Source organism: Pseudophryne corroboree, chromosome 2 (assembly GCF_028390025.1).
Source record: "Pseudophryne corroboree isolate aPseCor3 chromosome 2, aPseCor3.hap2, whole genome shotgun sequence".
NCBI classification, from domain to species: Eukaryota; Metazoa; Chordata; class Amphibia; order Anura; family Myobatrachidae; genus Pseudophryne; species Pseudophryne corroboree.
The window spans coordinates 674,882,258-674,908,134 of record NC_086445.1 but is presented as its reverse complement, the minus strand read 5'-3'; the positions used below and the strand labels follow the sequence as shown (position 1 = coordinate 674,908,134).

The window sequence follows — 25,877 nt, the reverse complement described above, 5'->3', positions numbered from 1 at the left end:
ACGTATTAAAGTATATCTTTGTGAAAATCCTATATCAATATAAAACCTGACGCACCAAGCCCCCTCAGGTTATAGAATATAGGGATAGCAAGTTGAGTGAGACACGAAATGGACATCACTCAGCTATCTAATGCACACACAGATAGTCACAGTTTGTACAATGCAGAGGTTATTACTAACAATAATACTGCACTGGACTAGCTTATATATATAGCTATATAGTCAATAGATATAACACTACACAGTAAGAACTGGATGTATATCACAGGGTAATTGTACTAGAAACCCCTGACTAAATGCACTCTTTCTTAACTAGCACTGTCTAAAAAGGTAGGTAGAATACTTAAGTGTCATGTAAAGTCACAGCACTGACAACCAGGCGGCTTTACACAGGAGGATTTGCCCAAGCAGTCCCAGGAACTGTGAAGCTGAGAGATAATGATTCCCAGACACTGACAGGGAGAGACAGATATACAGCTCCAGGGCGGGAACATTTGCGAGAAATGGCGCCCTGGGGATGGGGGAGGGGATTCAGGTCTAAGCCTTATCCCCCTGCTGGCAAAACCACCGGGTACTGTGGGCTACTGAAAATGGTTTAGAGAGAAAACCTGACCTGCACCCATGCCCTGGTGATCTAGTGTGATCGCCTGTACTGCCACAGTGTCCACCGCCAGCACGCGCGGCCCGCCTCCTACTGACCGCGCCGGATCGCGATAAAGACCGGGTCCCGCAAGCGGGACCCACTTACCACCTCCCGAAGCGCGGCCACGCGATCCCGGAGAGCCCCCGTTGTGTGTGCCTGACGTGAAGAAAACCGGAGCCTCCTGCTGTAGTTACCCGGCAACCAGGGCGCGGGAGTGTACAGCGCCGCTGGGGAGAGCTGGAGCAGTGAATGTCACAAGACATTTACACACCGCTGCTGCCCTTGAAGTCTTCACTTTTTTCTTCAAAAAAAGCTCTTCTTAGGGCTGCCTGGAGCAGCCCCTCTGTTATGTGCCTGCTTACTGCAGCACCAACTACAAAACTGAGCTCCTGTGCAGGGAGGCGGGGTTATAGAGGAGGCAGCGCTGTGCATTCTGGGAACAGTCAAAGCTTTGAGCCTGTTGGTGCCTCGGATCAAGATCCTACTCTACACCCCAATGTCTATCCTTGTGGAGCCCAGTGTACCCCGCAGCAGAAAACATGTGACAGACTAGGGGGTATAATAAATAATTGTAAAATAAATAATAAATTATAAAAAAAAAAAATGCTATTTCATAGCGAGTCTGCACACACCACAGTGTAATAGTAACCTATTTTACAGACTAGTTGTTTCCAATCACCATTACATACAATATAACCCTCTCCTCGTCCATGCTATGTGACCCTAGCACAAGAGCAAGAGCAAGGGCAAGAGCAGCACAGCCACAGCCGCAGCCGCAGCAGCAGCACTACTACATATAGCATTCGGAATGACGTGACACTCGTTGGGCGCATCCATTTGACATTGTGTGGAGGGGGAGGGGGGTAACTATGAGCGCCATGATTGTAAGTAATGCTCTCACCTTTCTCCGCTATCTCTCTGGGCGCAAGGGGGTCTCTTGTACTAATGCGCTCAGGGCCAGGGTAGGAGACCCTCTACTCTTAGGCATCTTAGAGATCAGGGACGCAATAGCCAGCGCGGCCCCCTCTCTGTGCTCGGATAGTTTACTCAGCGGGAAGTTTTAAAAGCCTGCTGGGTGGGCGTGCCGGGAAAGTAGTGACAGCAGCACCGGCGCCTGCAGGTGAGCGGGGAGATGTGCACCGGGGACTCCAGCCCGCTCCGCGCAGGTCATTACTTGTATACGGCGGCGAGCACAACTAGGTACAGCCGGTGCTGTGGGAACGGGCGGCGGGGATCAGGCCGTGCGTGGTAATACAGGAGTGGAGGCACGGCTTCTGCGGAGGACCTCGTGGCGCAACGGTAGCGCGTCTGACTCCAGATCAGAAGGCTGCGTGTTCGAATCACGTCGGGGTCACATTTGCTTTTTACAACGTGGCTCTGGCTGTCATTTTATCTGCGTGTTCCCCTCTCCCTGCTGGCCTCCTGCCGCTGCGGAGGTGTGGGAATGGGTTTCCCATCCGTAGCTAGTGGCTGCCCTTTCCCCGTGCACGGGTGTGACAGTAATGCGGGTGTGGAGCTTTCCCTTGGCACACGGGCGGGTCTGTACGATACCGGGTGTCACTAGTACACGCACGAAGGTGTGTCGTGTTATTGCCAAGCGGCGCCACACTGCGCCCACTCCATAGCAGCGGCTGCACTGATTAGCCTGCTGCTGCTGCTATGTTACACTGCTACAGCCGGAACCCTGTGGCTGAGCTCCGCAATGTCTGCCTCATCTGAGCAGGAGTCGGGGATGCTGCTGCCTAGTACAGAGGTGGCACGTGAGGGTAGCCATGGATGTCGTGGTCTAACGGTAACGCGTCTGACTACAGAGCAGAAGCTTGGGTGTTCGAATCGTCTCTTGTTTTTTTTAAATTTTTTTTTGCGTTCTTTTGCATCTTTTCAGCTTTTTCATACCGATTCCATGCATTGTGGTGAGGTAGCTAGAACTGTTCTGGATGCACTGTATCGTTTCACTGCTGGAGACTGCTCTCTTTACATGTGAGGATAAACTCGCATCATTTGTTTGTATTGGCTGTTCTGCAGTTTTTATTGTGACATTCAAAGTAAAAGTGACCGTTTAGGCTTCTGCACACCCCTTTTGAAAGTGTCATGCTTTCACAGATTGAAAAAAAGTTTGTTAAAGTAACCATGTGCTGTAATGTATAGCAACCAGAATGGCGTGCTATGGTTACAGCGCACATGTGCTCATTCATTGCTCCTTGTGTTGAGGTGTGATTTAGGTGCTCCTCCCTGTCATCTGAGGCATGAGCTACACTACTCATCAGGTTGGGCATCAGACATCTCTATAGTGTTTGGGTTGGTTAATGAAATATAGAAATATTTATTAATATAGAAAATCAGAATTTGTAATATTGTGCTTCCTTGAGGACAAATCTGGTTACTTGTTAAAACTGGATCTGCTCAACGGTCATTCTAGAGAAATTCAGGTGACACGTGTTGCTGGACATAATCTTCTTTCCAAAAAATTATTGAACGTGATTCCCTAGTAATCCTTGACCCACTCTTGCATGCACAACACTTTGGGAATGCACAAAATAAATAGGAAAAAGTCCTTCCAGTTGGTGCGAAGCTTCACATGTTAACACCAGTGCAGTGTCTTATATAACTGTCAAGTTTGCCTGGACTGCCTGGTTATTTTTAAATGTTAAGTTTATGAATTATTATTGGTATTTGGAAGAAATAGCAAGTTTTAAGTTAATGTCATATGGGCACTTTTGAAATAAATAGGAAATATTAGCTCTATGAACACTTACACCGTGTATTTTCAAGGACAAAGCAAGTATTGTCTGGCAGATCATAGTTGGAAGAATCTTGGGCTTACATTAGTGAGAAGAAACGTATAGAACCAATGTGTATAGTGGCACATAAGGAGGTGTACATCACAGGAAGGTCCTTCCTCTGCGTGTGTAGCACATGCACCTGGTTTGCTGAAAGTCCTTATGGGTGAGCGCTGTAACCTGCCTGATACTATACATGCACCTCCTAACACATCTAGGTCTGAATAAGATACAATTTTGCAGAAGTGTTCTTCCTGAACCTTTCTGAGAATGAACCTTCACACTCTAGTTTTGTGCTCTGTTAAGTGTATTTGTGAACAATGTGTATGACTTTGCACTCCCGTACTTGCTTGAGACCATTTATTGAGCATATGCATAGATGCAAGACATGCTTAGAAAACCGCTATACATTGAACCCTGCATCAGCATTCCAGTCACACAAGCACTGATACGTTAAATAAGTTTTCTCTTACGTCCTAGAGGATGCTAGGGACTCCGTAAGGACCATGGGGAATAGACTGGCTCTGCAGGAGACATGGGCACTAAAAAGAACTTTAGATATGGGTGTGCACTGGCTCTCCCTCTATGCCCCTCCTCCAGACCTCAGTTTGATACTGTGCCCAGAGGAGACTGGGTGCACTACAGGGAGCTCTCCTGAGTTTCCTGAAAGAGAATTTTGTTTTTATTTTATTTTCAGGGAGCCTGCTGGCAACAGGCTCCCTGCATCGAGGGACTGAGGAGAGAGAAGCAGACCTACTTTAATGCTAGGCTCTGCTTCTTAGGCTACTGGACACCATTAGCTCCAGAGGGAGTCGGAACGCAGGTCTCTCCTAGCTGTTCGTCCCGGAGCCGCGCCGCCGTCATCCTCACAGAGCCGGAAGATAGAAACCGGGTGAGTATAAGAAGATAAGACTTCAGAGGCGGCAGAAGACTTCAGATCTTCACTGAGGTAACGCTGCGTGCCATTGCTCCCACACAGAACACACACGGCAGGCACTGATGGGGGCGGGGGGCGCCCTGGTCAGCAATTTACACCTCTAGGACTGGTAAAAATAGATATATTGGCTCTGTGGGCTGTATATGGGTATCCCCCGCCAGTTTTTGAATGGATTCAAGCGGGACCGAAGCCCACTGCTGAGGGGGCGGAGCTTGATCCCTCAGCACTAACTAGCGCCATTTTCTCCACAGCACACGCTGAGAAGCTGGCTCCCCGGACACTCCCCTGCTGAACACGGTGACAGAGGGTTTTAAAGAAGGGGGGGGGGGGGGGGAAAGCACATAATTTGGCGCGCTATATATATATATATATATATATATATATATATATATATATATAATTTCTCTAACGTCCTAGTGGATGCTGGGGACTCCGTCAGGACCATGGGGATTAGCGGCTCCGCAGGAGACAGGGCACAAAAATAAAGCTTTAGGGTCAGGTGGTGTGCACTGGCTCCTCCCCCTATGACCCTCCTCCAAGCCTCAGTTAGGTTTTTGTGCCCGTCCGAGCAGGGTGCAATCTAGGTGGCTCTCCTAAAGAGCTGCTTAGAAAAAGTTTTTAGGTTTTTTATTTTCAGTGAGTCCTGCTGGCAACAGGCTCACTGCATCGAGGGACTTAGGGGAGAGAAGTCAACTCACCTGCGTGCAGGATGGATTGGCTTCTTAGGCTACTGGACACCATTAGCTCCAGAGGGATCGAACACAGGCCCAGCCATGGAGTCCGGTCCCGGAGCCGCGCCGCCGACCCCCCTTGCAGATGCCGAAGATGGAAGAGGTCCAGAAGCAGGCGGCAGAAGACTTTTCAGTCTTCCTGAGGTAGCGCACAGCACTGCAGCTGTGCGCCATTGTTGTCAGCACACTTCACACAGCGGTCACGGAGGGTGCAGGGCGCTGGGGGGGCGCCCTGGGCAGCAATGTATAATACCTTTTCTCTAACGTCCTAAGTGGATGCTGGGGACTCCGTCAGGACCATGGGGAATAGCGGCTCCGCAGGAGACAGGGCACAAAAGTAAAAGCTTTAGGATCAGGTGGTGTGCACTGGCTCCTCCCCCTATGAACCTCCTCCAAGCCTCAGTTAGATTTTTGTGCCCGGCCGAGAAGGGTGCAATCTAGGTGGCTCTCCTAAAGAGCTGCTTAGAGTAAAAGTTTGTTAGGTTTTTTATTTTCAGTGAGTCCTGCTGGCAACAGGCTCACTGCTACGAGGGACTTAGGGGAGAGAAGTGAACTCACCTGCGTGCAGGATGGATTGGCTTCTTAGGCTACTGGACACCATTAGCTCCAGAGGGAGTCGGAACACAGGTCTCACCCTGGGGTTCGTCCCGGAGCCGCGCCGCCGACCCCCCTTGCAGATGCCGAAAAGTGAAGGTCCAGAAACAGCGGCAGAAGACTCTTCAGTCTTCATAAGGTAGCGCACAGCACTGCAGCTGTGCGCCATTGTTGTCAGCACACTTCATAGCAGCGGTCACTGAGGGTGCAGGGCGCTGGGGGGGGGCGCCCTGGGCAGCAATGATAGTACCTTATTCTGGCTAAAAATACATCACATATAGCCCCTGGGGGCTATATGGATGTATTTAACCCCTGCCAGGTCTCAGAAAAACGGGAGAAGAAGCCCGCCGAAAAGGGGGCGGGGCCTATTCTCCTCAGCACACAGCGCCATTTTCCCTCACAGAAATGCTGGTGGGAAGGCTCCCAGGCTCTCCCCTGCACTGCACTACAGAAACAGGGTTAAAACAGAGAGGGGGGGCACTTATTTGGCGATATGTATATATATATATTAAAATGCTATAAGGGAAAAACACTTATATAAAGGTTGTCCCTGTATAATTATAGCGTTTTTGGTGTGTGCTGGCAAACTCTCCCTCTGTCTCCCCAAAGGGCTAGTGGGGTCCTGTCCTCTATCAGAGCATTCCCTGTGTGTGTGCTGTGTGTCGGTACGTGTGTGTCGACATGTATGAGGACGATGTTGGTGAGGAGGCGGAGCAATTGCCTGAAATGGTGATGTCACTCTCTAGGGAGTCGACACCGGAATGGATGGCTTATTTAAGGAATTACGTGATAATGTCAACACGCTGCAAGGTCGGTTGACGACATGAGACGGCCGGCAAACAAATTAGTACCTGTCCAGGCGTCTCAAACACCGTCAGGGGCTGTAAAACGCTCATTTACCTCAGTCGGTCGACACAGACACGGACACTGACTCCAGTGTCGACGGTGAAGAAACAAATGTATTTTCCTTTAGGGCCACACGTTACATGTTAAGGGCAATGAAGGAGGTGTTACATATTTCTGATACTACAAGTACCACAAGAAGGGTATTATGTGGGGTGTGAAAAAACTACCTGTAGTTTTTCCTGAATCAGATAAATTAAATGAAGTGTGTGATGATGCGTGGGTTTCCCCCCATAGAAAATTATTGGCGGTATACCCTTTCCCGCCAGAAGTTAGGGCGCGTTGGAAAACACCCTTTAGGGTGGATAAGGCGCTCACACGCTTATCAAAACAAGTGGCGGTACCGTCTCCAGATAGGGCCGCCCTCAAGGAGCCAGCTGAGAGGCTGGAAAATATCCTAAAAAGGTATATACACACATACTGGTGTTATACTGCGACCAGCGATCGCCTCAGCCTGGATGTGCAGCGCTGGGGTGGCTTGGTCGGATTCCCTGACTGAAAATATTGATACCCTTGACAGGGACAGTATTTTATTGACTATAGAGCATTTAAAGAATGCATTTCTATATATGCGAGATGCACAGAGGGATATTTGCACTCTGGCATCAAGAGTAAGTGCGATGTCCATATCTGCCAGAAGATGTTTATGGACACGACAGTGGTCAGGTGATGCAGATTCCAAACGGCACATGGAAGTATTGCCATATAAAGGGGAGGAGTTATTTGGGGTCGGTCCATCGGACCTGGTGGCCTCGGCAACAGCTGGAAAATCCACCTTTTTTACCCCAAATCACATCTCAGTAGAAAAAGACACCGTCTTTTCAGCCTCAGTCCTTTCGTCCCCATAAGGGCAAGCGGGCAAAAGGCCAGTCATATCTGCCCAGGGATAGAGGAAAGGGAAGAAGACTGCAGCAGGCAGCCAATTCCCAGGAACAGAAGCCCTCCACAGCTTCTGCCAAGTCCTCAGCATGACGCTGGGGCCGTACAAGCGGACTCAAGTGCGGTGGGGGGTCGTCTCAAGAGTTTCAGCGCGTAGTGGGCTCACTCGCAAGTGGACCCCTGGATCCTACAAGTAGTATCCCAGGGGTACAGACTGGAAATTCGAGACGTCTCCCCCTCGCAGGCTCCTGATGTCTGCTTTACCAACGTCTTCCTCCGACAGGGAGGCAGTATTGGAAACAATTCACAAGCTGCATTCCAAGCAGGTGATAATGAAAGTACCCCTCCTACAACAAGGAAAGGGGTATTATTCCACACTATATTGTGGTACTGAAGCCAGACGGCTCGGTGAGACCTATTCTAAATGGGAAATCTTTGAACACTTACATACAAAGGTTCAAATCAAGATGGAGTCACTCAGAGCAGTGATAGCGAACCAGGAAGAAGGGGACTATATGGTGTCCCTGGACATCAAGGATGCTTACCTCCATGTCCCAAATTGCCCTTCTCACCAAGGGTACCTCAGGTTCGTGGTACGGAACTGTCACTATCAGTTTCAGACGCTGCCGTTTGGATTGTCCACGGCACCCCGGGTCTTTACCAAAGTAATGGCCAAAATGATGATTCTTCTTCAAAGAAAAGGCGTCTTAATTATCCCTTACTTGGACGATCTCCTGATAAGGGCAAGGTCCAGAGAACAGTTGGAAGTCGGAGTAGCACTATCTCAAGTAGTTCTACGACAGCACGGGTGGATTCTAAATATCCAAAATCACAGCCGTTTCCGACGACACGTCTGCTGTTCCTAGGGATGGTTCTGGACACAGTCCAGAAAAAGGTGTTTCTCCCGGAGGAGAAAGCCAGGGAGTTATCCGAGCTAGTCAGGAACCTCCTAAAACCAGGAAAAGTGTCAGTGCACAAGAGTCCTGGGAAAAATGGTGGCTTATTACGAAGCGATTCCATTCGGCAGATTCCGCGCAAGAACTTTTCAGAGGGATCTGCTGGACAAATGGTCCGGATCGCATTTTCAGATGCATCAGCGGATAACCCTATCTCCAAGGACAAGGGTGTCTCTCCTGTGGTGGTTACAGAGTGCTCATCTTCTAGAGGGCCGCAGATTCGGCATTCAGGATTGGATGCTGGTGACCACGGAGGCCAGCCTGAGAGGCTGGGGAGCAGTCACACAGGAAAAAAAAAAAAAATTCCAGGGAGTGTGATCAAGTCTGGAGATTTCTCTATCGTCCTTGTGGATGCTGGGGTTCCTGAAAGGACCATGGGGAATAGCGGCTCCGCAGGAGACAGGGCACAAAAAGTAAAGCTTTCCGATCAGGTGGTGTGCACTGGCTCCTCCCCCTATGACCCTCCTCCAGACTCCAGTTAGATTTTTGTGCCTGGCCGAGAAGGGTGCAATCTAGGTGGCTCTCCTAAAGAGCTGCTTAGAGAAAGTTTAGCTTAGGTTTTTTATTTTACAGTGAGTCCTGCTGGCAACAGGATCACTGCAACGAGGGACTTAGGGGAGAAGGAGTGAACTCACCTGCGTGCAGGATGGATTGGCTTCTTGGCTACTGGACATCAGCTCCAGAGGGACGATCACAGGTACAGCCTGGATGGTCACCGGAGCCGCGCCGCCGGCCCCCTTGCAGATGCTGAAGTAAGAAGAGGTCCAGAATCGGCGGCTGAAGACTCCTGCAGTCTTCTAAAGGTAGCGCACAGCACTGCAGCTGTGCGCCATTTTCCTCTCAGCACACTTCACACGGCAGTCACTGAGGGTGCAGGGCGCTGGGAGGGGGGCGCCCTGGGAGGCAAATGAAAACCTTTTTTGGCGAAAAATACCTCACATATAGCCCCCAGAGGCTATATGGAGATATTTAACCCCTGCCAAGATTCACTAAATAGCGGGAGACGAGCCCGCCGAAAAAGGGGCGGGGCCTATCTCCTCAGCACACAGCGCCATTTTCTCTCACAGAAAGCCTGGAGAGAAGGCTCCCAGGCTCTCCCCTGCACTGCACTACAGAAACAGGGTTAAAACAGAGAGGGGGGGCACTGATTTTGGCGATATTGAGATATATATAAAGATGCTATAAGGGAAAACACTTATATAAGGTTGTCCCTATATAATTATAGCGTTTTTGGTGTGTGCTGGCAAACTCTCCCTCTGTCTCCCCAAAGGGCTAGTGTGGGTCCTGTCCTCTGTCAGAGCATTCCCGGTGTGTGTGCTGTGTGTCGGTACGTGTGTGTCGACATGTATGAGGACGATGTTGGTGAGGAGGCGGAGAAATTGCCTGTAATGGTGATGTCACTCTCTAGGGAGTCGACACCGGAATGGATGGCTTATTTAGGGAATTACGTGAGAATGTCAACACGCTGCAAGGTCGGTTGACGACGTGAGACGGCCGACAAACTATTAGTACCGGTCCAGGCGTCTCAGAAACACCGTCAGGGGCGTTAAAAACGCCCATTTACCTCAGTCGGTCGACACAGACACGGACACTGAATCCAGTGTCGACGGTGAATAAACAAACGTATTTCTCATTAGGGCCACACGTTAAGGGCAATGAAGGAGGTGTTGCATATTTCTGATACTACAAGTACCACAAAAAAGGGTATTATGTGGGAGTGAAAAAACTACCTGTAGTTTTTCCTGAATCAGATAAAATAAAATGAAGTGTGTGATGATGCGTGGGGTTACCCCGATAGCAAATATTGGCGTTATACCCTTTCCGCCAGAAATTAGGGCGCGTTGGGAAACACCCCTTAGGGTGATAAGGCGCTCACACGCTTATCAAGTGGCGTTACCGTCTCCAGATACGGCCGCCCTCAAGGAGCCAGCTGATAGGAAGCTGGAAAGATATCCTAAAAAGTATATACACACATACGGTGGTTATACTGCGACCAGCGATCGCCATCAGCCTGGAGATGCAGTGCTGGGTTGGCTTGGTCGGATTCCCTGACTGAAAATATTTTATTCATATAGAGCATTTAATAGGATGCATTCTATATATATGTACGTGAGATGCACAGAGGGATATTTGCTCTCTGGCATCAAGATAAGTACGTTGTCCATATCACCCAGAAGATGTCATGGACACGACAGTGGTCAGGTGATACAGATCCCATACGGCACATGGATATTGCCGTATAAAGGGAAGGAGTTAGTTGGGGTCGGTCCATCGGACCTGGGGACCACGGCAACAGCTGGGAAATCCAACCTTTTTACCCCAAGTTACATCTCAGCTGAAAAAGACACCGTCTTTTCAGCCTCAATCCTTCCTTTCCCATGAGGGCATGCAGGCAAAAGGCCAGTCATATCTGCCCAGACATAGAGGTAAGGGAAGTAGACTGCAGCAGGCAGCCCCTTCCCAGGAAAAGAAGCCCTCCACCGCGTCTGCCAAGTCCTCAGCATGACGCTGGGGCCATGCAAGCGGACTCAAGGTGGGGGGGTAGTCTCAAGAGTCTCAGCGCGCAGTGGGATCACTCGCAGGTTGACCCCTAGATAGTACAAGTATTATCCCAGGGGTACAGATTGGAGAGTCGAGACATCTTCTCCTCGCAGGTTTCTGAAGTCTGCTTTACCAACGGCTCCCTCCGACAGGGAGGCAGCATTGGAAACAATTCACAAGCTGTATATCCAGCAGGTGATAATCAAAGTACCCCTCCTACAACAAGGAAAAGGGTATTATTTTTCCACACTATATTGTGGTACTGAAGCCAGACGGCTTGGTGAGACATAGTCTAAACTGAAATCTTTGAACACTTACATAAAAGGTTCAAATCGAGATGGAGTCACTCAGAGCAGTGATAGCGAACCGGAAAAAAGGGGACTATATGGTGTCCCTGGACATCAAGGATTACCTCCATGTCCAAATTTGCCCTTCTCAACAAGGGTACCTCTGGTTCGTGGTACAGAACTGTCAATATCAGTTTCAGACGATGCCGTTTGAATTATCCACGGCACCCCGGGCCTTTTACCAAGGTAATGGCCGAAAAGATGTTTCTTCAAAGAAAAAAGGCATCTAAATTATCCCTTACTTGGACGATATCCTGAAAAGGGCAAGTTCCAGAGAACAGTTGGAGGTCGGAAGAGCACTATCTAAAGTAGTTCTACGACAGCACGACTGGATTCTAAATATTCCAAGAATCGCAGCTGTTTTCCGACGATACGTCTGCTGTTCCTAGGAATGATTCTGGGCATAGTCCAGAAAAAGGTGTTCCTCCGGGAGGAAAAAGCCAAGGAGTTATTCGACCTAGTCAGAAACCTCCTAAAACCAGGCCAAGTATCAGTGCATCAATGCACAGGAGTCCTGGGAAAAATGGTGGCTTCTTACGAAGCGATTCCATTCGGCAGATCTCAGGGGATTTGCTGGACGAATGGTCCGGATCGCATTTTCAGATGCATCAGCGGATAATCCTGTCTCCAAGGACAAGGGTGTCTCTTCTGTGGGGGCTGCAGAGTGCTCATCTTTTAGAGGGCAGCACACTCAGCATTCAGGACTGTGTTCTGGGGACCACGGATACCAGCCTGAGAGGCTGGGGAGTAGTCACACAGGGAAAAAATTTCCAAGGAAGTGTGGTCAAGTCTGGAGACTTCTCTCCACATGAATATACTGGAGCTAAGGGCAATTTACAAATCTCTGAGCCTAGGAAGACTCCTGCTTCAAAGTCAACCGGTGCTGATCCAGTAGGACATCATCATGGCGGTCGCCCACGTTATCAGACGGGGCGACACAAGAAGCAGGAGGGCAATGACAGCAAGGATTCTTCGCTGGGCGGAAAATCATGTGATAACACTGTCAGCAGTGTTCATTCCGGGAGTGGGCAACTGGGAAGATTTCCTCAGCATAAATGAATTCCACCCGGAAAAGTGGAAACTTAATCTGGAAGTTTCCACATGATTGTAAACCGTTGGGAAAGACCAAAGCTGGTTATGATGGCGTCCCACCTGAAGCGCCAGGTCAAGAGACACTCAGGCAATAGCTGGGACGCTCTGGTAACACCGTCGGTGTACCAGTCGGTGTATGTGTTCCATCCTCTGCTTTTCATACCCAATGTATTGAAAATGATAGGAAGGAGAGGAGTAAAAACTATACTCGTGGCTCCGGTTTGGCCAAGAAGGACTTGGTTCCCGGAACTTCAAGAGATACTAAGAAGGGTCTTGATTCGGCAAGCACCGTGTCTGTTCCGGGACTTACCGCAGCTGCGTTGACGCCAAGGCGGGTGAACGCCGGATCCTAAGGGAAAGAGGCATTCCGGAAGAGGTCATCCCTACCCTGGTCAGAGCCAGGAAGGAGGTGACCGCACAACATTATCACCACTTAGGTGAAAATATGTGCCAGGGTGTGAGTCCAGGAAGGCTCCACGGAAGAATTTCAACTAGGTTAATTTCTACATTTCCTGCAAACAGGAGTGTCTATGGGTCTCAAATTGGGTCCATTAAGGTTCAAATTTCGGCCTGTTGATTTTCTTCCAGAAAGAAATTGGCTTCAGTTCCTGAAGTCCAGAAGTTGTTAAGGGAGTACTGCATATACAGCCCCTTTGATGTCTCCAGTGGCACTGGGCGATCTCAACGTAGTTTTGGGATTCCTAAAAAATCACATTGGTTTAAACAACTCAAATCTGTGGATTTGATATATCTCACATGGAAAATGACCATGCTGTTGGTCCTGGCCTCGGCCAGGCGAGTGTCAGAATTGGCGGCTTTATCTCACAAAGCCATATCTGATTGTCCATTCGGACAGAGCAAAGCTGCGGACTCGTCCCCAGTTTCTCCTTAAGGTGGTGTCAGCGTTTCACCTGAACCAGCTTATTGTGGTACCTGCGGCTACTAGGGACTTGGAGGACTCCAAGTTGCTGGATGTTATCAGGGCCCTGAAAATATAGTTTCCAGGTTGGCTGGAGTCAGGAAATCTGACTTGCTGTTTATCCTGTATGCACCCAACAATGCTGGGTGCTTCTGCTTCTAAGCAGTCGATTGCTCGTGGGATTGGTAGCACAATTCAACTTGCACATTCTGTGGCAGGCCTGCCACAGTCTAAATCTGTTAAGGCCCATTCCACAAGGAAGGTGGGCTCATCTTGGGCGGCTGCCCGAGGGGTCTCGGCATTACAACTTTGCCGAGCAGCTACGTGGTCGGGGGAGAACACGTTTGTAAAATTCTACAAATTTGATACCCTGGCAAAAGAGGACCTGGAGTTCTCTCATTCGGTGCTGCAGAGTCATCCGCACTCTCCCGCCCGTTTGGGAGCTTTGGTATAATCCCCATGGTCCTTTCAGGAACCCCAGCATCCACAAGGACGATAGAGAAAATAAGAATTTACTTACCGATAATTCTATTTCTCGGAGTCCGTAGTGGATGCTGGGCGCCCATCCCAAGTGCGGATTATCTGCAATACTTGTACATAGTTATTGCTAACTAAATCGGGTTATTGTTGTTGTGAGCCATCTTTTCAGAGGCTCCGCTGTTATCATACTGTTAACTGGGTTCAGATCACAGGTTGTACAGTGTGATTGGTGTGGCTGGTATGAGTCTTACCCGGGATTCAAAATTCCTCCCTTATTGTGTACGCTCGTCCGGGCACAGTACCTAACTGGAGTCTGGAGGAGGGTCATAGGGGGAGGAGCCAGTGCACACCACCTGATCGGAAAGCTTTACTTTTTGTGCCCTGTCTCCTGCGGAGCCGCTATTCCCCATGGTCCTTTCAGGAACCCCAGCATCCACTACGGACTCCGAGAAATAGAATTATCGGTAAGTAAATTCTTATTTTTTCTCCACATAAATATACTGGAGCTAAGGGCAATTTACAATGCTCTAAGCTTAGCAAGACCTCTGCTTCAAGGTCAGCCGGTATTGATCCAGTGGGACAACATCACGGCAGTCGCCCACGTAAACAGACAGGGCGGCACAAGAAGCAGGAGGGCAATGGCAGAAACTGCAAGGATTTTTCGCTGGGCGGAAAATCATGTGATAGCACTGTCAGCAGTGTTCATTCCGGGAGTGGACAACTGGGAAGCAGACTTCCTCAGCAGGCACAACCTCCACCCGGGAGAGTGGGGACTTCATCGGGAAGTCTTCCACATGATTGTGAACCGTTGGAAAAGACCAAAGGTGGACATGATGGCGTCCCGCCTGAACAAAAAACTGGACAAGTATTGCGCCAGGTCAAAAGACCCTCAGGCAAAAGCTGTGGACGTTTCTGGTAACACCGTGGGTGTACCAGTCGGTGTATGTCTTCCCTCCTCTGCTTCTCATACCCAAGGTATTGAGAATTATAAGACGTAGAGGAGTAAGAACTATACTCGTGGCTCCGGATTGGCCAAGAAGGACTTGGTACCCGGAACTTCAAGAGATGCTCACAGAGGACTCATGGCCTCTGCCGCTAAGAAGGGACTTGCTTCAGCAAGTACCATGTCTGTTCCAAGACTTACCGCGGCTGCGTTTGACGGCATGGCGGTTGAACGCCGGATCCTAAGGGAAAAAGGCATTCCGGAAGAGGTCATTCCTACCCTGGTCAAAGCCAGGAAGGAGGTGACCGCACAACATTATCACCACATGTGGCGAAAATATGTTGCGTGGTGTGAGGCCAGGAAGGCCCCATGAAGAAATTTCAACTCGGTCGTTTCCTGCATTTCCTGCAAACAGGAGTGTCTATGGGCCTCAAATTGGGGTCCATTAAGGTTCAAATTTCGGCCCTGTCGATTTTCTTCCAGAAAGAATTGGCTTCAGTTCCTGAAGTCCAGAAGTTTGTCAAGGGAGTACTGCATATACAACCCCCTTTTGTGCCTCCAGTGGCACTGTGGGATCTCAACGTAGTTCTGGGATTCCTAAAATCACATTGGTTTAAACCGCTCAAATCTGTGGATTTGAAATATCTCACAGGAAAAGTGACCATGCTGTTGGCCCTGGCCTCGGCCAGGCGAGTGTCAGAATTGGCGGCGTTTGTCTCAAAAAAGCCCATATCTGATTGTCCATTCGGACAGGGCAGAGCTGCGGACTCATCCCCAGTTTCTCCCTAAGGTGGTGTCAGTGTTTCACCTGAACCAGCTTCTTCTGGTACCTGCGGCTACTAGGGACTTGGAGGACTCCAAGTTGCTAGATGTTGTCAGGGCCCTGAAAATATAGTTTCCAGGACGGCTGGAGTCCGGAAAACTGACTTGCTGTTATCCTGTATGCACCCAACAAACTGGATGCTCTTGCTTCTAAGCAGACGATTGCTAGTTGGATGTGTAGTACAATTCAGCTTGCACATTCTGTGGCAGGCCTGCCACAGCCAAAATATGTAAATGCCCATTCCACAAGGAAGGTGGGCTCATCTTGGGCGGCTGCCCGAGGGGTCTCGGCTTTACAACTTTGCCGAGCTGATACTTGGTCAGGGGCACATCCTGACTGAGGAGGACCTGGAGTTCTCTCATTCGGTGCTGCAGAGTCATCCGCACTCTCCCGCCCGTTTGGGAGCTTTGGTATAATCCCCATGGTCCTGACGGAGTCCCCAGCATCCACTTAGGACGTTAGAGAAAATAAGAATTTACTTACCGATAATTCTATTTCTCGTAGTCCGTAGTGGATGCTGGGCGCCCATCCCTAGTGCGGATTGTCTGCAATATTTGTACATAGTTATTGTTACAAAAATCGGGTTATTATTGTTGTGAGCCATCTTTTCAGAGGCTCCGCTGTTATCATGCTGTTAACTGGGTTCAGATCACAGGTTGTACAGTGTGATTGGTGTGGCTGGTATGAGTCTTACCCGGGATTCAAAATCCTTCCTTATTGTGTACGCTCGTCCGGGCACAGTATCCTAACTGAGGCTTGGAGGAGGGTCATAGGGGGAGGAGCCAGTGCACACTAGTGATGAGCGAGGTTCGGTTTTACTCGGTTCTCAAAACGGCATCTTATTGGCTATCCAAAACACGTGACATCCGAGAGCCAATAAGATGCTGTTTTGAGAACCGAGTAAAACCGAGTAAAACCGAATCCGCTCATCACTAGTGCACACCACCTGATCCTAAAGCTTTTACTTTTGTGCCCTGTCTCCTGCGGAGCCGCTATTCCCCATGGTCCTGACGGAGTCCCCAGCATCCACTACGGACTACGAGAAATAGAATTATCGGTAAGTAAATTCTTATTTTTATGGCTAAAAAATACATCACATATAGCCCTTGAGGCTATATGGATGTATTTAACCCCTGCCAGATCTCACAAACTCCGGAGAAGAGCCCGCCGAAATAGGGGGCGGGGCTTATTCTCCTCAGCACACAGCGCCATTTTCCTGCTCGGCTCCGCTGTGAGGAAGGCTCCCAGGACTCTCCCCTGCACTGCACTACAGAAACAGGGTAAAACAGAGAGGGGGGGCACTTTTTTTGGCGATATTACTATATTTAAGCTGCTATAAGGATACAACACTTATATAGGGTTGTTCCCATATATATTATAGCGCTTGGGTGTGTGCTGGCAAACTCTCCCTCTGTCTCCCCAAAGGGCTAGTGGGGTCCTGTCTTCAATAGAGCATTCCCTGTGTGTCTGCTGTGTCGGTACGTGTGTGTCGACATGTATGAGGACGATGTTGGTGTGGAGGCAGAGCAATTGCCGGTAATGGTGATGTCACCCCCCAGGGAGTCGACACCGGAATGGATGGCTTTGTTTATGGAATTACGTGATAATGTCAGCACATTACAAAAATCAGTTGACGACATGAGACGGCCGGAAAACCAGTTAGTACCTGCCCAGGCGTCTTAGACACCGTCAGGGGCTGTAAAACGCCCTTTACCTCGGTCGGTCGACACAGACCCAGACACGGACACTGAATCTAGTGTCGACGGTGAAGAAACAAACGTATTTTCCAGTAGGGCCACACGTTATATGATCACGGCAATGAAGGAGGCTTTGCATATCTCTGATACTACAAGTACCACAAAAAGGGGTATTATGTGGGGGGTGAAAAAACTACCTGTAGTTTTTCCTGAATCAGAGGAATTGAATGATGTATGTGATGAAGCGTGGGTTAACCCAGATAGAAAAGTGCTAATTTCAAAAAAGTTATTGGCATTATACCCTTTCCCGCCAGAGGTTAGGGCGCGCTGGGAAACACCCCCTAAGGTGGATAAGGCGCTCACACGCTTATCAAAACAAGTGGCGTTACCGTCTCCTGATACGGCCGCCCTCAAGGATCCAGCTGATAGGAGGCTGGAAACTACCCTAAAAAGTATATACACACATACTGGTGTTATACTGCGACCAGCCATCGCCTCAGCCTGGATGTGCAGTGCTGGGGTGGTCTGGTCGGATTCCCTGACTGAAAATATTGATACCCTGGACAGGGACAGTATTTTACAGACTTTAGAGCAATTAAAGGATGCTTTTCTTTATATGCGAGATGCTCAGAGGGATATTTGCACTCTGGCATCGAGAGTAAGTGCGATGTCCATATCTGCCAGAAGAAGTTTATGGACACGACAGTGGTCAGGTGATGCGGATTCCAAATGGCATATGGAAGTATTGCCGTATAAAGGGGAGGAATTATTTGGCGTCGGTCTATCGGATTTGGTGGCCACGGCAACTGCCGGGAAATCCACCTTTTTACCTCAGACCCCCTCCCAACAGAAAAAGACACCGTCTTTTCAGCCGCAGTCCTTTCGGTCCTATAAGAAGCGGGCAAAAGGACAGTCATATCTGCCCCGAGGCAGAGGAAAGGGTAAGAGAGGGCAGCAAGCAGCTCCTTCCCAGGAACAGAAGCCCTCCGCGGGTTCTGCAAAGCCCTCAGCATGACGCTGGGGCTTTACAAGCGGACTCAGGAACGGTGGGGGGTCGACTCAAGAATTTCAGCGCGCAGTGGGATTGCTCACAGGTGGACCCCTGGATCCTGCAGGTAGTATCTCAGGGTTACAGGTTGGAATTCGAGAAGTCTCCCCCTCGCCGGTTCCTAAAGTCTGCTTTGCCAACGTCTCCCTCAGACAGGGCGACGGTATTGGAAGCCATTCACAAGCTGTTTTCTCAGCAGGTGATAGTCAAGGTACCCCTCCTACAACAGGAAAAGGGGTATTACTCCATGCTATTTGTGGTACCGAAGCCGGACGGCTCGGTAAGACCTATTCTAAATCTGAAATCTTTGAACCTGTACATACAAAAATTCAAGTTCAAGATGGAATCACTCAGAGCAGTGATAGCGAATCTGGAAGAAGGGGACTTTATGGTGTCCCTGGACATAAAAGATGCTTACCTGCATGTCCCAATTTGCCCTTCACATCAAGGGTACCTCAGGTTCGTGGTGCAAAACTGTCATTATCAGTTTCAGACGCTGCCGTTTGGATTGTCCACGGCACCTCGGGTCTTTACCAAGGTAATGGCCGAAATGATGATTCTTCTGCGAAGAAGAGGCGTATTAATTATCCCTTACTTGGACGATCTCCTGATAAGGGCAAGGTCCAGAGAACAGCTGGAGGACGGAGTAGCACTAACCCAAGTAGTGCTGCAACAACACGGGTGGATTCTGAATTTTCCAAAATCTCAGTTGACCCCGACAACACGTCTGCTGTTCCTGGGAATGATTCTGGACACGGTTCAGAAAAAGGTGTTTCTTCCGGAGGAGAAAGCCAAGGAGTTATCCGAACTTGTCAGGAACCTCCTAAAACCAGGAAAAGTGTCTGTGCATCAATGCACAAGAGTCCTGGGAAAGATGGTGGCTTCTTACGAAGCAATCCCATTCGGCAGATTCCACGCACGAACTTTTCAGTGGGATCTGCTGGACAAATGGTCCGGATCGCATCTGCAGATGCATCAGCGGATAACCTTATCGCCACGGACAAGGGTGTCTCTTCTGTGGTGGTTGCAGAGTGCTCATCTGTTAGAAGGCCGCAGATTCGGCATACAGGACTGGGTCCTGGTGACCACGGATGCCAGTCTGAGAGGCTGGGGAGCGGTCACACAGGGAAGAAACTTCCAGGGAGTATGGTCAAGCCTGGAGATGTCTCTTCACATAAATATACTGGAGCTAAGAGCGATTTACAATGCTCTAAGCCTGGCAAAACCCCTGCTTCAGGGTCAGCCGGTGTTGATCCAGTCGGACAACATCACGGCAGTCGCCCACGTAAACAGACAGGGCGGCACAAGAAGCAGGAGAGCAATGGCAGAAGCTGCAAGGATTCTTCTCTGGGCGGAAGATCATGTGATAGCACTGTCAGCAGTGTTCATTCCGGGAGTGGACAACTGGGAAGCAGACTTCCTCAGCAGACACGATCTACACCCGGGAGAGTGGGGACTTCATCCAGAAGTCTTCCACATGATTGTGAACCGTTGGGAAAAACCAAAGGTGGATATGATGGCGTCTCGCCTCAACAAAAAACTGGACAGGTATTGCGCCAGGTCAAGAGACCCTCAGGCAATAGCTGTGGACGCTCTGGTAACACCGTGGGTGTTCCAGTCAGTGTATGTGTTTCCTCCTCTGCCTCTCATACCCAAAGTACTGAGAATTATACGGCAAAGGGGAGTAAGAACGATACTCGTGGCTCCGGATTGGCCAAGAAGAACTTGGTACCCGGAACTTCAGGAGATGCTCACGGAAAATCCGTGGCCTCTACCTCTAAGACGGGACCTGATTCAGCAGGGACCGTGTCTATTCCAAGACTTACCGCGGCTGCGTTTGACGGCATGGCGGTTGAACGCCGAATCCTAAGGGAAAAAGGCATTCCGGAAGAGGTCATCCCTACCCTGGTAAAAGCCAGGAAGGAGGTGACTGCACAACATTATCACCGCATTTGGAGAAAATATGTTGCGTGGTGTGAGGCCAGGAAGGCCCAGACGGAGGAATTTCAACTGGGTCGATTCCTACATTTCCTGCAAACAGGATTGTCTATGGGCCTCAAATTAGGGTCCATTAAGGTTCAAATTTCGGCCCTGTCGATTTTCTTCCAGAAAGAATTGGCTTCAGTTCCTGAAGTCCAGACTTTTGTAAAAGGAGTACTACATATACAGCCCCCGGTTGTGCCCCCAGTGGCACCGTGGGATCTTAATGCAGTTTTGGATTTTCTCAAATCCCATTGGTTTGAGCCACTCAAATCGGTGTATTTGAAATATCTTACATGGAAAGTAACCATGCTACTGGCCCTGGCTTCAGCCAGGAGAGTGTCAGAATTGGCGGCTTTATCGTATAAAAGCCCATATCTGATTTTCCATTCGGACAGGGCAGAACTGCGGACGCGTCCTCACTTTCTGCCTAAGGTGGTTTCAGCGTTTCACCTGAACCAGCCTATTGTGGTGCCTGCGGCTACTAGCGATTTGGAGGATTCCAAGTTGCTGGACGTTGTCAGAGCATTGAAAATATATATTTCAAGGACGGCTGGAGTCAGAAAATCTGACTCGCTGTTTATACTGTATGCACCCAACAAGCTGGGTGCTCCTGCTTCTAAGCAGACGATTGCTCGTTGGATTTGTAGCACAATTCAACTTGCACATTCTGTGGCAGGCCTGCCACAGGCTAAATCTGTCAAGGCCCATTCCACAAGGAAGGTGGGCTCATCTTGGGCGGCTGCCCGAGGGGTCTCGGCATTACAACTCTGCCGAGCAGCTACGTGGTCAGGGGAGAACACGTTTGTAAAATTCTACAAATTTGATACCCTGGCTAAGGAGGACCTGGAGTTCTCTCATTCGGTGCTGCAGAGTCATCCGCACTCTCCCGCCCGTTTGGGAGCTTTGGTATAATCCCCATGGTCCTGACGGAGTCCCAGCATCCACTAGGACGTCAGAGAAAATAAGATTTTACTTACCGATAAATCTATTTCTCGTAGTCCGTAGTGGATGCTGGGCGCCCATCCCAAGTGCGGATTGTCTGCAATACTTGTACATAGTTATTGTTACAAAAAAATCGGGTTGTTATTGTTGTGAGCTGTCTGTTCAGAGGCTCCTACGTTTGTCATACTGTTAACTGGGTTCAGATCACAAGTTGTACGGTGTGATTGGTGTGGCTGGTATGAGTCTTACCCGGGATTCAAAATCCTTCCTTATTGTGTACGCTCGTCCGGGCACAGTATCCTAACTGAGGCTTGGAGGAGGGTCATAGGGGGAGGAGCCAGTACACACCACCTAGTGGTCAAACTTTTAAATTTTGTGCCCTGTCTCCTGCGGAGCCGCTATTCCCCATGGTCTGACGGAGTCCCAGCATCCACTACGGACTACGAGAAATAGATTTATCGGTAAGTAAAATCTTATTTTCTCCTAGTCCGTAGAGGATGCTGGGCACCCGACCCAGTGCGTACTTTACCTGCAGTTTGTTCTTTATAGTTACACAAGTTGTGTTTCATTTGTTTTCAGCATGTTGCTGTAAATGGTTCATGCCTGTTGGCATGTGTCCTGTTGAATGCCATGTTGTGCGGCATGGTTGAGGTGTGAGCAGGTATGAATCTCACCATTAGTATAAAAGTAAATGCTTTCCTCGAAATGTCTGTCTCCCTGGGCACACCCTTGAAAAGTCTTAAAGTGCCCATGGCTCCTGCGGAACCGTTTATACCCCTTGGTACTGAAGTGGATCCCAGCATCTTCTACGGACTAGGAGAAAAGGATTTACCGGTAGGTATTAAAATCCTCTTTTTCTCTCAAAATTCTACACACAATACCCCATAATGACAATGCGAAAAAAGTTTTTTGAGATTTTTGTGCTCAGGTGCATCCTGTTTCCACTGATCATCCTTGAGATGTTTCTACAGCTTGATTGGATGCACCTTTTCAACTCAGTAATGCAGTACATATCTTTAAAACCTATTCTAGCTGTACTTGTTCCTATTTATAGTAATAATGGCACTTTCCAATTTACACAAGGTGGTGGATTAGGCATTTTTAAATATTAAGCACATTTTTGTCCAGGGTATCTCTCTTCGTTTTATCATTGGGACCACTGGCTTTGTATCTTTACAAAATATTGTTCTACAAAGGAAATGCAGCCTGTGTTTACATTAGAACTGGTTCAATGATTATGGTAATAAACTACAATTCCCACAATCCATTGCAAAACTGCATCCAATAGAATCAGTGAACAGTATCGGTCGCTTCTCTCTGACAGCATCAGCATGCTCCCTGGTTGCATCAGCTAGTGTTGGATTCATACATAGGGGTATATGCAATTGCGGTCGAATTCGCGGCAATTTTCGCCGTTTTTTAATTCGACTCAATTCGACAGGTGAATACCGGAAGGTGGCTTCCGGAATTCACCATATTCAATGAAAAACGGATTCGCCAGAGTCGCGGGCGAAAATCGGCCGATTTGGCGGATTTTGCCGCGATTTTAAAAAACGGTAAAAAAACGTGAAAAACCCGAAAAAAAAATGGCGTGGGGTCCCCCCTCCAAAGCATAACCAGCCTCGGGCTCATCGAGCTGGTCCTGGTTCTAAAAATGCAGGGGAAAAATTGGCCAGGGATCCCCCGTATTTTTAAAACCAGCACCGGGCTCTGCGCCTGGTGCTGGTGCCAAAAATACGGGGGACAAAAAGAGTAGGGGTCCCCCGTATTTTTAACACCAGCATCGGGCTCCACTAGCTGGACCGATAATGCCACAGCCGGGGGTCACTTTTATGCCGTGCCCTGCGGCCGTGGCATTAAATATCCAACTAGTCACCCCTGGCCGGGGTACCCTGGGGGAGTGGGGACCCCTTCAATCAAGGGGTCCCCCCCCCAGCCACCCAAGGGCCAGGGGGGTGAAGCCCGAGGCTGTCCCCCCCCATCCAATGGGCTGCGGATGGGGGGGCTGATAGCCTTTTGTGATAATAAAAAGATATTGTTTTTTCCAGCAGTACTACAAGTCCCAGCAAGCCTCCCCCGCAAGCTGGTACTTGGAGAACCACAAGTACCAGCATGCGGGAGAAAAACGGGTCCGCTGGTACCTGTAGTACTACTGGGAAAAAAATACCCAAATAAAAACAGGACACACACACCTTGATAGTAAAACTTTATTACACACTACCGACACACACATACTTACCTATGTTGACACGCCGACTGCCACGGTCTCCGACGATCCGAGGGTACCTGTGAAAAAATTATACTCACCTTCCAGCGTCCAGAGATAAATCCACGTCCAGAGAGTAAAATCCACGTACTTGTTTAAAAAAAAAAACACGCAAAAACCCGCTCCATACCGTACTAGAAAGGGGTCCAATGCTTTCACATCATACCCCTTTCTCCCGAATGCCGGGACATCACGTGACTCCTGTCACTGACGTCCCTTCAGCCAATCAGGAAGCGCTACTTCCGTGGCGCTCACCTGATTGGCTGTGCGCTGTCTGTACTGTGACAGCACATCGCAAAGCCGCTCCATTACTTTCAATGGTGGGAACTTTGCGGGTAGCGGTGGGGTCACCCGCCGGTCAGCCGCTGACCGGCGGGTGACCTTACCGCTAGCCGCTAAGTTCCCACCATTGAAAGTAATGGAGCGGCTTTGCGATGTGCTGTCACAGTACAGACAGCGCACAGCCAATCAGGTGAGCGCAACGAAGTTGCGCTTCCTGATTGGCTTAGAGACCTTTCTGTGACAGCTGTCACTGACAGGTCCCATTCGTGGAAAGGTGTCCCATGTGTCAGCATGGGACCCCTTTCAGTCCGGCATGGAGCGGGTGTTCGGTTTGTTTTTTTGCCAAGTACGTGGATTTATCTCTGGACCATGGCTGAGGTGAGTATATTGGTCTTTTCTTTTCAGGTATCCGTGGATTCTACATGGAGAAGAGGACCGATGTCGGCGTGTGAACATAGGTAAGTATGTGTGTGTCGACGTATGAAATAAAGTTTTACTGTCGACGGTGTGTGTGTCCTGTTTTTATTTGGGTATTTTTTTCCCAGTAGTACTACAGGTACCAGCGGGCCCGTTTTTCTCCCGCATGCTGGTACTTGTGGTTCTCCAAGTACCAGCTTGCGGGGGAGGCTTGCTGGGACTTGTAGTACTGCTGGAAAAAACAATATCTTTTTATTATCACAAAAGGCTATCTGCCCCCCCATCCGCAGCCCATTGGATGGGGGGGGGACAGCCTCGGGCTTCACCCCTGGCCCTTGGGTGGCTGGGGGGGGGACCCCTTGATTGAAGGGGTCCCCACTCCCCCAGGGTACCCCGGCCAGGGGTGACTAGTTGGATATTTAATGCCACGGCCGCAGGGCACGGCATAAAAGTGACCCCCGGCTGTGGCATTATCTCTCCAGCTAGTGGAGCCCGATGCTGGTGTTAAAAATACGGGGGACCCCTACTCTTTTTGTCCCCCGTATTTTTGGCACCAGCACCAGGTGCAGAGCCCGGTGCTGGTTTTAAAAATACGGGGTATCCCCTGTCAATTTTTTCCCCGCATTTTTAGAACCAGGACCAGCTCGAAGAGCCCGAGGCTGGTTATGCTTTGGAGGGGGGACCCCACGCCATTTTTTTTTATGATTTCACCGTTCCAGCATAAAAAAAAATAATAATAATAATATTTAAAAAAATATATAAATAATATTTGTGCCTCCAAAAAAAAAAAAAAAAGTACCTAATCCCTTCTAATATAAATAGATCTGCTATTCCCCCCCAAAAAAACACAAAAAAAAACATGTTTAAATTTTTTTTATTTGTTTTCACCCTCCAAAGTGTGGCGGATTGAAAATGACGAATTTGCTGTCTAAAAGCACTGCTGTCGAATTTCCAAACTTGAATTGAATATGCTTTGGTCGAATTGCAGCACTTGTATCATTGCAGAAAAGTCGAATTTGCAAAAAGTCGAATTTCAAAAAGTCGAATTTTGAAAGTCCGTTTTTTGGTCGGAAAGCACTGAATTGCATAGGCGATTTTTTTTTTTTGGTCGAAAATGACCCGAAATTCGACAATTTCGGGAATTCGACCGCAATTGCATATACCCCATAGCCTGCACAGAGCTAACAGCTGCAGACTAGGTAATACGAATTTGAAGTGGGGATGGGCAGGCCAGTCCCTGAGTTGCATAGTAGTGTTTGTTACCCAGAGCTACCAGACCAAAGAAAGTTACTCAACAGGTGGCCAGATACTACTATAACTTGCAAAGTAAAGCTTACTGGTACTGTGATGTATTGACAAATGTGTTTAGCATACCTCCCAACAGAATGCTCTTCTCCTGGACTTCTCGCTCAAGTTTTGATTGCCCTCACCTGTGCTGAATCACCTTTCTTATCCATTAACCTGTTCAAAATAGGTGCCAGCAGTCATGTATTAAGAGAAGTCCAGAAACAGAGCATTTTGTCCCTCTTGGGAGGGTCATATTGGGAGGTATGTGTTTAGGCTGTGACGTGGAAATATCCTTTAAGGCCCCCCATCAAATTCAGCACTCAAATCTGTCAATTTTGGCCAGTCATAGGTGGTAGCATATCTGAAAGTTCTGGTGGTTCAGTGCAC

The 25,877-nt window shown here is 49.0% G+C and overlaps 1 protein-coding gene and 1 non-coding gene across 7 annotated transcripts in view; both read left to right on the top strand.

Annotated features, from left to right (window-relative positions):
- Nucleotides 1-1,497: 1,497 nt before the first annotated feature.
- The window catches only part of LEMD1 (LEM domain containing 1), a 338,092-nt gene continuing 313,712 nt past the window's right edge, over nt 1,498-25,877 (top strand). The window contains exon 1 of one of the 6 annotated variants that reach the window (XM_063955129.1): nt 1,498-1,527. In XM_063955129.1, coding sequence (XP_063811199.1) covers nt 1,513-1,527 — 15 coding nt within the window. In that variant the 5' untranslated portion in view covers nt 1,498-1,512. Of the gene's footprint in view, nt 1,528-1,668; nt 1,844-2,330; nt 2,436-2,565; nt 2,689-25,877 lie in introns of those variants that run through there. The other 5 variants (XM_063955131.1, XM_063955130.1, XM_063955132.1 and 2 more) reach the window with 5 other exon arrangements.
- TRNAW-CCA (transfer RNA tryptophan (anticodon CCA)) lies at nt 1,926-1,997 on the top strand. Its single transcript has one exon. It is a non-coding gene; the product is annotated as a tRNA-Trp (tRNA).